The 11,358-nt window shown below is 38.8% G+C and overlaps 1 protein-coding gene across 1 annotated transcript; it reads left to right on the forward strand.

Annotated features, from left to right (window-relative positions):
• Positions 1-217: 217 nt before the first annotated feature.
• ncam3 (neural cell adhesion molecule 3) lies at positions 218-10,562 on the forward strand. The gene is made up of 16 exons (XM_088084013.1): positions 218-650; positions 1,483-1,554; positions 1,690-1,890; positions 3,462-3,599; positions 3,863-4,006; positions 4,427-4,544; positions 4,926-5,080; positions 5,656-5,789; positions 6,104-6,239; positions 6,396-6,563; positions 6,808-6,927; positions 7,446-7,573; positions 7,684-7,852; positions 8,005-8,200; positions 8,309-8,434; positions 9,106-10,562. Exons 1-16 carry the CDS (start codon positions 584-586, stop codon positions 9,146-9,148), a joined length of 2,115 nt encoding a protein of 704 aa, XP_087940139.1. The 5' UTR covers positions 218-583; the 3' UTR covers positions 9,149-10,562.
• Positions 10,563-11,358: the final 796 nt, after the last annotated feature.

Raw genomic sequence — 11,358 nt, forward strand, 5'->3', positions numbered from 1 at the left:
TATCTTTCCCCATCTCTTCTTTCCCTGGGGGGCTGCTTCTCCTGCTTTCATCCGGTAGCCTGAAGGAAGAGAGAGAGAGAAAAGGGTGGGAGAGAGAAGGAGAGGAGAGAAAAAAAGATAAAAAAGGATAGTAAGAAGTAGAGAAGAGAGAGAAAAAGTTAAGAAATAAAAGGTGGGCAGGCGTCATTCAGTCATCACCTCCCAGAATGACCAACAGTGACTCTGTTGGTGTTAAAGAAGAAGGAGAGCAATGCTTTCTCTCTCTCTTCCCCCACCCCTTTCTCGTTTCCTCTCATCTCCACTGCTCTTTTAGCCCTATATAACCCCTGACATAGACCCTCTCCCTGCCAGAGGCTGCTTTCGTTAGTTTGGAAACAGCAGGTGTCTGCATGTCACAGTGATCAAGACTTATAGATATTTTAGGTTTTTGTTAATTTAAAACTTTCTAAGAAAAGTATTTGGGCATTCTGTCCAGCTGTGCCGACTGGAAAACTGAAACATTTCGACAAACTACAGAGACAGAGACAGAGAGAGACAGAGTTTTTGAAATTATTGAAGATCGACCATCAGCAGCTGGCTGAACATGAGGAACCAATCAGCACTCATCCTAAAGATGACCTTGCTGCTGCTGCTGCTGCTGCAGGGTGCAGGTAAGATCTGTTGACATTATTTTAGCATGGGAAAAGGTTTTGAAATGATATGTTTGGATGCACATTGCATGGCTGAAATATTGAGACTGGGAGCAAAAGTAAGTTTATGCTGTTGTGTAAGCATTGAATAACACAGGAAATAACAAATATCTGATTGTTTTTGTCCCAAATCTTAAGCTTCCATGTCTGTATAAACACGGAAAATGCAAGTTTCAGTTGAATTCTGCCTCTTCAAACAGTTGATAACTTTTTGCACTTTTCAGTTTTCAATTTTTTGGAAAATGTGATAAAACTACCTTAATTTAAAAATGCCAATATGTCGTTTTAGCCTAGGAAAGCTCAATAAATATTTGTGAATATAGTATCTGTCAAAGCCAGAAACCAGACAAAAAGAAGTCTCAAACTTCTCCACAGACAATAAGTGGGAGACTGATTTTGTGTTTTTATAAAACCAATTGAGTTTTATTCTGTTGTAGTGTTTTTATTCTTTTGTACTGTTTTCAGAAACAGAAAATGTTCCCATGTACTCCGAGGTGCTTCACACTGTAAAAAATAAGCTATTTGGTTTAACTTGGTGTCTGGGTGACGATGATGACATCACAAACTTGAGTTTAAGTTTTCTAGTTTTAGGAGTTTCAAGACTTCTAGTTTTGAGTTGTTCAAGTTTACTATTTTTTTGGACTGTCTTAGACAAATGGAGACTATGGAGCACCTGATGAGAACCCAAAATTGCACACTGAGAAACTTTTGGGTGTGGTTCAAAATGCGTTTGTATAAAAAGCTGAAACAGGTGCAAAAAACAAAAAAAAAAATCTCTTCTTCTCTCCTCTAGATGCGAGAGTGGAAATCATTAATGGTAAGCCAGATGTCGCGATGGGAGAAGAGATCCTCCTGGTGTGTAAAGGTGAGTCATTTCAATGTCATTGAGTGACCAATGAAACTTGTCCACATGCATCAAATTTTCCAGTTTGAACCTTTAAATATTATGAAGACATTTATTTTCACTTTTTTCTCTTCTTCTTCTCCTTCTCCTGTCCAGTCAGCGGGGGGGAAGGAGAAATAATGTGGCAGAAGGATGGGACAGATATCGATGATGAGGACAAGGTGTTAAAGGCGGATGAGACCACCTCTAAATTGAATATTAAGAAGGCTACGATGCAGGATGCAGGAAAATATACCTGTGTGTGTGAATTTGAAAGCGGAATCACCGATAATGCTCAGACACAGGTGTTTGTTTATGGTACGTATCAGCAGTTGTTGCTGAAACTGTCTGGTGCAATAGATCTTTTATTTAGATAGAAAAGACAAATAGGTAGTATTTTACCTATAAGGATTTGTTTAAAGCAGTAGTTGGTAAAATAACTTTTTCCATATTTGCGGAAACTGTCTCTATATTTACGCACCAATAAATGAGACCGCTGATCTGTATGGAAAAGTCATGCGCCTCTGAAGAAAATGTTATTTTAGTGATAAGCTAGTTATTGAGGCTAAAGGGAAAGTTGAGGTACTTATTCATAGTCAGTCTATACATACAATAAATGATGATCATCCCAGTGTGGAGATGCAGGCTGTAGTCCAACACGGAAGCTTAACAATATTGGGGGGCAGCAACACGTGTAGTAGACACCTAAAACCTCAATATCAGTTTAAGTGTATGCTATATTCAGAGCTTTGTCTTGCTGCACACAAAAATTTCAGAAAGGGAACTGAAGTAATAGTATCGCTCTCTTCAAGGCCAGATTCCGTTAAGAAAAACTATAATTTAACATTGCTGAACACAGGAGCTGCTGGTCTACCTCTGCCTCGATCAGTTAGTTCATTTGTGTTATTATGTGACTTGGTGTTTTACAGGGTAAGTTCAGATTCACCAAGTCAGTCAATAACAAAAACTACTGATCAAGGCAGCAGTAGACCAGAAGCTTTCATGTTTAGTGAGCTAAAATTATTGTTTTTCTCAATGGAATTTGGTGGTTTTGACAAGAGCACAGATGAGGTATTGAAGCCGTTACAAGCTTTCCTGTCGCAACGGGCTATCTGATGGAAAGGTAAAGTGATGAAAATACTCTTAATAGAGCATACATACTGATATTGATTTTTTTTAAGTTGGACTTTTTTTTAGGTGGCTAAAATACATCTTGTTGCCGACCCCTCCTTAGCAGTACATTGTTTAGGTTCCATATCAGACTCCAGCCTGCGTCTCCAAACTAGAGTTGTGCGGACTGACATCCTTTGTATATTATTTATAGTGACTATGGGAAAGTACCTCATACAATCTCAATTCAACAGTCTAACACAGCTGACAGTCAAATCAAACACTTTGTGAACTGTTTGGTTATCTGTTTTATTGTTTTCAACATGACAGCCGGGCCACAAACTTTTTCATTTTACAGCGAAATAACACACTAAAATATGTTTCTGAAAACATTGAGGCACGAAATAGACAATGGAGAATCTTTATTCATATTTTATCAGGGCTGCCTAGTTTGACAGTTTGACCGCAGTTCACAAGCAGTGATTCGCATGATTGACAGCTGCATTGGAGACTCCTCAACTTGAATTATTATGTTTGTCTGTCTTTTCAGTGTTTCTATCAAATGCCATAAGAAGCAACAGGAACAGGAGGAGGGACAGTGTTTTTTTTTTCATTTTTCACTGAATGTCTCTCCCATGTGCTACTTTTAAAATATGGTGACAGTTTCAGCAAAGTTGACAAAGTTATTTTCCTAAAAGTTACCAACTGTATCTATAATGAACCAAACCCTACTTTGATGATAATATAATTTATATTTTTTGCATTTTCTCTTTTGTCAGAGGGTCCATCATTTGGAGGAACCCCAAAGTACCATGAGTTTCTGGAGGGCACAGAGGGTGTGGTGCCCTGCCAAGTGACTGGCAAGCCAGCGGTGAATGTTTACTGGCTCAGAGATGGAGAAGAAATCTCCACTAATGGTAGGAACAGCACCCTGAGAAGCCAGAGGCTTCCTTGCAGTTTAAATCAACCTGCTAAGCTTTTGTATTGTAAATATGCAGTATTTGACTGGTAATTAAGATAAAGCTTCAGTAATATGACTGAATATATGACTTTAATCCAGAATTCTTTCTTGCTATTTGATTATTTCTGCTTAAATCTTTTTCCATCGCTGTTTGTATTTTTCCAATGTGTTTTTTCACTGTCTTTCTCAGCATTTCTGTGCTCCCATCTCTCTCTTCAGCTGAGAAACGTGTTCGTCGGCTGCCTGGTAACTCACTTCTTATTGAGAAGGTGAAGAGAGGGGATGCTGGGACGTACTTGTGTCAGGCCCAGATCAGAGCAAGGCCTGTCAATCAGCAACTTTCCGTCTCTGTTGTTGTCAATGGTCTGTATCTATTTCACATCACAATTTACCACTGGTTAGGGTTTTGAAAGATAATTTATGACATAAAATTCCATAGGTTTAGATTTCTGGGGATAATCAGGGGACACATCCCCCTCGATATTAAAAAAAATATGCATTTTCTCCTCAAGGGAAAGTATACAAGTAACCGAGGAATTTTATTTTGACAAAAGTAAAGACATTTAAACCAAAAATTGATGCAGAAAAGGCACTAAGTTAAAAAAAAAAATCACCACAATGCAGAAATGTATGATGTTTAGTTATTAAGTGTTATTGGTCAGTGATGCTTTATTGGTTAGGCACAAAAAAAATGGCATTTTACTTTGAATTAGAATGATGCCATCACAAATTTGACATGTAAATAAAGCATTATTTTAACTAAAGTACAACTCATCCCTGCAGCTCCTCCCACTGTGCATCTGAGAGAAGAGGTGAAAAAAGTGGTGGCCGGACCAGAAAACAATGTGTCCTTGCTGTGTTTAGTGGACGGTCTACCAAAACCCAACATCAGCTGGACCATGTAAGTCCAGACTTGTGGAAGTTGGTCATGTCTTTTTGGTGTCTCCATTAAAGGCACATTATGCATCAGGATGTTGAACATATAATGTGGAATGAACTAAGCTGACCTGTTTTCTCTCTATTTCTTCCACTATAACAAGTCCAATGACTTAAAGCATTGGTTGTTTTTCAGTAATCACTTGCAATGAAGTAAATTTAGTTCCTTCATGTCAGTTTACTTTGATGTTTTTCATACATTCTACCTTTTTTTTTTAATTACAACCTTGGTTCAGGACAATGTACCACAACTGGATCATTTTGTGTTGATTGTCCTGTCTTTGAAATCCGTGAAATACACATATCCTTTGAGTATCACTCAGTTTGTATTTTGCTCCCCTCCCAGGCCCATGATGTTTGACTCTTCACGTCATCAGTTCAACTCAGACCGCAGCCAGTTGACCATACGGTCTGTTGCTCGGGACGACTATGGAAACTACATCTGCACCGCCACCAACAAGATAGCTGAGAGCACTGCTACAATTAAGCTTCATGTTTTTGGTTAGTTCCTTTTTTAAATTTTTTTCCACCTTTGTGATAGCTCCATTAGCTCACTGAAACACAACAAAGAACAACAATATAATAAGCATGAATATGCAATAGCTTTTACCACTTACATGCAGGCATCCACGCATGCATCATTTACCCACACCCACACACCACCGTACATGCACTTTGCACCACATGATGCCTCGCAACAATGATCAGTTAATGAGTTTTGAGAGGGACCATGCAAAATGGTGTATGTGTGTGAATATGTGTCTTTAAGTTTGATCATGAATCTATTAAAAAGTTATGCACCTTTTTGTGAGAAACCACTTTCATTGCTGCTACACCCTCCTGTCTAATCGTTAAAAAACAAACGGCACGTTCAATCTCAAAACTGTGTGCACAGCTTTGCAACTATTTTTTACAGCTTTTTTTTTTTGTTCTCCCATTTGGTGGGCATGTCACAGGTGTTAGCCAATCAGCAGTAATACAAATTTAAACTAAATTCTAGTAGATCTTTCCTTATTGTACTTTGGTAACGCTTCATCTTGTTGTACCATGATGACGCTTGACATGTTTCATTTCAGAGGCCCCAGAGGTGTTTGTGTCAGCAGAGCAGCAGAGTGTGTCAGTGGGTGAGCGTGTATCTGTGTCCTGTAACATCTCAGGCCATCCTCAGCCCGAGCTGCACTGGCTCAACAAGCACAATGGACGAACAGTGGTAAGAGTGTATGGAGACACACACGCACACACACACACAAACACACGCATTACCACACAACATCAGCTGCACACGATAAAATTGCCACATTAGGCCGAATTGTAAAACACAGTGCTCGTACATCTTAATCAATCTGACATATGTAGGAGGTTTGGAGTCGTCCCAGAACTGTATGAGCTCTGTGACTTGACAAACACTCTGTCAAACTCACTGACATATTTGCTGAGTGTTGACTTTTAACTGCTACTCCAACAACTTTACATTTGAACATTTACTGACTTATGTTTGATACAATATGTGTCTTCATCTGTCAGGACTCCTCTACTGGTCGGATCCATGTCATTGATGGTGTGTTGGTGATTGATGATGTAGTGCCCTCTGATGGTGGACTGTATTCCTGCATGGCTGTCAGCACCATTGGAAATGCATCTAGGGACGTTGCAATACACAGTAAGAGTCTGTCTTTGTGTTAAAGAAAGAAAGTTAAGTGGAGGAAAAATAGATTTAATCTGTACTTATGAGCATGCCTCTGACATACATTTTTCTATTTTTAATTTCTTTCGCTCCCTCTTTCTTCCCTCTTCTGACCTGCCTCCTTGTACACAGCCCAGCCTGGTCCGCCTCACTACCTGACAGTCTCACCTGGACCAACCTCAGTCATCTTCTCCCTTAAAAACCCACCAGTCTCTGGTGGAACACCAATCACAAGTTATGTCCTGCAGTGGAGGCAAAGTGCATCAGAAAAGTGGAAGGAGATCGCAGTCCCGGGTTCAGGTAAAACATCTGCTCTTTAAATGAGGTTTTGTGTATCATGACTCTCTAGAGAAAATCAGTCAGTGTACAGTTTACACTTTAAACTGCTTTAAACTGCTTTTTTCTCTGCAACTTTACCACTAGATGCCAACAAATCCTACACACTAGACCTCTAAAATACTAAAATGACATTTAATTATTATATTATATGATATTTTATACACATAAGCTGATGTGGTATTTCTCTGTGCGTTTGCTTTTATAGATCCCCTTACTATCACCAACCTCAAGCCATACACATTGTACACAGTACGTCTGGCTGCCTTGAATGCAGTTGGAGTGGGACAGTTCTCAGAAATAAAAACCGTCCGCACCCAGGGAATACGTAAGTGCTCGGCTACATACACTAACAACATCACTGACAAAACACACAAAATCGGTATTTCATAATATGTGTGGAGCATTGATGGGATATGCAGCATGTGTGTGTCCATATTTACAAGTTTACACATATGCATGAATGCAGTATGAGAATATATTCATGCATGCCAGTGTATACGGTCTATATGTATTGCAAGCAAAGCTTTCCTTCCTCATCTCCCATTCCTTATTTTTTTTATTCATCTTTCATGCTACCATCATCATCATAACATCTCCATGACATCATCATCATCATCCGCTGCCTGATGTTCATTTATGCCACTGATGACGCCATTTAATCCACTATCATCCTTCCTCAGAGGGTAAAGAACACACAGTGATCTATTAAAAAAATGAAAAAATAAACAAACAAGCTTAGTCAATCTGTATGGAGCCTACAGAAATGAATACGTAACCAAAGTTTCAAAGTTAATTTTTAGTCATTACTCTTAAATGTGGATGTTTCCTGTCTGTACCTTGTAGGGGAACCAGATAGTCCGGTTTTGTCGACTAATGAGATGAAAATAGAGGGCAACTCCTTCACTGTCCCACTTAAACAGAATGATGATGGTGGAACTCCTCTGCTGCACTTTGACGTACGATACAAACAGGTAAGTTACAGTGTGAATCTGTTTATGTCTCTCTTAATGATTTACTCGTCTTTGAATTTTTTTCATTCCCTTGATTTCATCCATCGGTCCTGTCCTATGCTCTTTCTCAGGATAAAGAAGGGACTAAGTGGAAAGACATGCAGGTGTCCTCCGATGCTGACTCTGTCTCCCTTAAAGATCTGTCCTACGGCTCTGACTATCAACTGGAAGTCATGGCAGTCAATGCTAATGGTTCCTCTATCCCTGCTATGTTCAACTTTACCATTGCAGAACAACCTGGTATGTGGCTTCCCACTCCCTGCAGTAAACACTCACAAATCAAATCACAAACAAGTCTGATACTGACTGTACCTCAATATTGTGGTATGACAAAAATGTCTCTTCCCATGATGAAGATGTTTAATTCATGTTGACCTTTTCATCTCTTACAGCGAGCAGCCGCAGCATGACCAAAGGCAGTGTTGTTGGCATCGTCATGGTGATCTTCCTGTTGGTATTCCTGGTGGTAGACGCCACATGCTGCTACAGAAATCGCTGCGGCCTGCTCATGTCTATTGCCGTGAAACTCTTTGGACAGAAAGTCCCAGGCCTCAAAATGCTTGAAGAAGGAGACGGAGCCACTAATGGGTGAGTAGGAGTTGGAAAAGTCTTTAAGTGTATATCTATCATCATGTATTATTTTTTGTCTGTCTTTAAGTTGTCATCTTCATATTTTAAACCTTTGTGTGGCTGCAGAGAGGTGAAGCTGAAGGGTATACCAACTCCAAGAGGCAGCGTGCAACATACGGGGGTTCAGACTCTTACTAAGGATGGGCAGCTCACAGAGGTCACCTCCGACAAAGCCCCACTTACCAAACATGAGTATGTTTATTCATTCCCGTATACATCAAAATTATAGCTCTACATCACTAAACCAAATTCTATGTTTCATAGATGTTTTTCCAACGTAAGTATTTTAGCCCACCCCTCATATAAAAATGAACAGTGGAACAGAAAGTTATCAAAGACTTTGTTGTTGAAATTGAAAATCTATTTTAGTTATGAACATAATATCAACATTGAATGGAGTTCTGTTTGCAAGACAGTCTTAAGAGCTGTTCAAACCAGAATTGATAACAATAACAATAACAAAAGTGATGACGATGTGAGCATTCACTGATGGACAATACGTTGTGCTCGCCAGCTGTGTCGGCCGCTCAGTGACATTGACGACCTGTTACTACTATACCTTGTGCAGAGTAACACAAAAAACAAAACAAAAAAAAATTATATGGGGTCACAAATTTAAAAGAAGTTGGGAGAATCCAAGACAAAGAATTGTATCCATAATTTTGTATAAGTCAACATCAATTTGGCAATATTTTATCGATTATCAAAGAGACCAAAGACCAGGCACTAGGTTCTCAGATAAAATTACTTTTCGTTTTCTGTGTGTGTAATCTGTTGACTAATATTATGTTACATAAGCAAATCTGATTCCCTGTATTTTCAGAATGATGATATCTCATTGATGAATCATTTCTTTACCACAGGAAAAAACAGCCAGGCAGAGACCTGCACCCTGCCGATGCATGAGGTTAGACACCGGAGGAACAAGAAACAACAAATGATGTATAGACAACAAAAGAAGATATAAAATAATCACTGAGTCAGAACAGTCAGTGATGGCCACTATCAATACACCTGGGATAGGAAGAAAACACTGAGACTGTTGCGGTTTGTTAAAACAGATCTGTTTCAGACGTCTGTGCACTGAAATGAGATGACAGTGGGCTGAAAATCAGTTCACGTGAGGCAGATGATGTCATTTTGTAGATTTTTGTTGTTGTTATATGTGTTCTGATTTAGATTAGTTCCATAGAAAAATTTTTATTTTACAGGGTAATCTTGATGTCTGTGTTCTACAGGGTAAATTTACTGGTGTTAGAAATTCATCCTCAAATGTTTTCTAAAAATCACAAATGTTTACCTTCAAAAATCTGAATGTTGTACACAGACACAAGGTCTTATCATTTTTTTCGCTCTTTGTTAATCTTGTTAGTGCATTGAAAATATTTGTCTCTGATAATTATGTTTTTATATATATCTTTTTACCGTTCACCTTTTTATTGATCTGCATTGTGGCTGCTTTCTGATGGTTATATAAGACTGAACATCTTATTCTTTCAGATGAAATAACACTGTACACAGATACTGACTATTTACAGGACATTTCATCTTAAACTGCACCTATCCAGCCTTCATGTAATTATCATGCATGAATATTTATTGTTTTAAAACCCATACATGACAGATATTTATCATGAGAGGCTTTGAAGTTGAAGCCATTTTAGACTTTTTAACCAGCTTTACTGTTCAGCTTTTTGTGGAAGAACCTTATAAATGCTCGTCAACACACAGAGGACCTGTAATTATAAGCAACTTTTATTATGAGATCATTCTTCATCAGACAGGAAATCCGCATACACTATTAAGCTAGCTCCCAGGAATTTTATCCAACGTTTTGATGTAACAGATCTTCGTCAGGCATTGTCATTCTTTAAAGTACCTGTAAAAATAGGTGTCACATAAAACATACTGTATACAACAAAGTTGACTGATTCTGTAAGTGAAGGATTTATAGTCATATTAGTATTTACAGTAATTAAATAGGTTCAGAAGCGCTGAATGTGATTCTGGAGAAAGACAGTTGATTGCTAAGTCCCCTTTCACAGGTTTGCCAAATACTGACGTGTTGGGCTGGTGGTTCGACCCAACTACCAACCAAATATGTCTTTCTCCAGAGTTACATACAGAACCATAACTTGCAGCTTTTTTTGTTTAGAAGATACTTTGACAGTATGTCATATTGAAATATGTCATGTTTGCATGTGACCTGATCATCTTAATTATGTGTTGTGATATTTTTATTGTATTGTATCGAACACTGTACATGGCTGTACATACACATGTTGTTACATCTTTGTCTTTGATAAAAACATGGACTATATGACAGCTTTATGTCTTTTGTGATCACCAAATAAATCTTTGTTTTTGCATTTTACAGGCATCTCCATGACAAACTGGGGGGGGGGGGCATATCTTGCCAGTTGCTCACTGCCTTTTTTCCCTTGTTTTCAACAGAAATCAAACCAGTTTGCTCAGGTTTCAAAGGGTTAAACAGCCTCTAAAATGTGTCTGAATGCAGCAAAAGAAAACTGATCTTGACGTTGGTTTTAAAGGGTTTTTCATCTGTGTGTAAATGCACACTGTAAGCACACCAATCCAATCTGTGCCTCTATATAAATTCATCTGTTCAGACACAATCACTTCATTTTAGACCTTTTAACTGGTTATACGACTGTTGATCTGAGAGAGATTACGTCAAGGAAATGACTTCGAGATTGAATCCAACTACCCTGGACCCTAACATCTTGGCCAGGGAGCTGAACAACTGCAACATTGCATACGAGGCTCTAAGCACCCAGGTAGAGGTGCTGAAAGCTCACCTCCAAGGCACAGAGCAGCATATTGCCTGTCAGGAGGAAAAGATGAACGAGTTGTCCACTCAGCTTGAGACAGAGACGAAAGAGAATAAGTCTCTGCAGAAACAGGTGGAAGATTTGATCAGCGAGCTCCAGAGAGAAAGAGCTGAGAGACTGAAGCTCAATGATCAAATGACAATTCAAACTTTACAGTTCTGTCTGTATTGTTGCATATTTTAGTAATAAGTTATATTTCTGTGTCATTCTGTGGTACTACAGCCAAAACTGTGTGTTAAAGCACAGCTGGAGTGTTGGAGGCAA

Source organism: Plectropomus leopardus, chromosome 11 (genome assembly GCF_026936395.1).
Source record: "Plectropomus leopardus strain MGB_pleo_1.0 chromosome 11, ASM2693639v1, whole genome shotgun sequence".
Lineage (NCBI taxonomy): Eukaryota > Metazoa > Chordata > Actinopteri > Perciformes > Serranidae > Plectropomus > Plectropomus leopardus.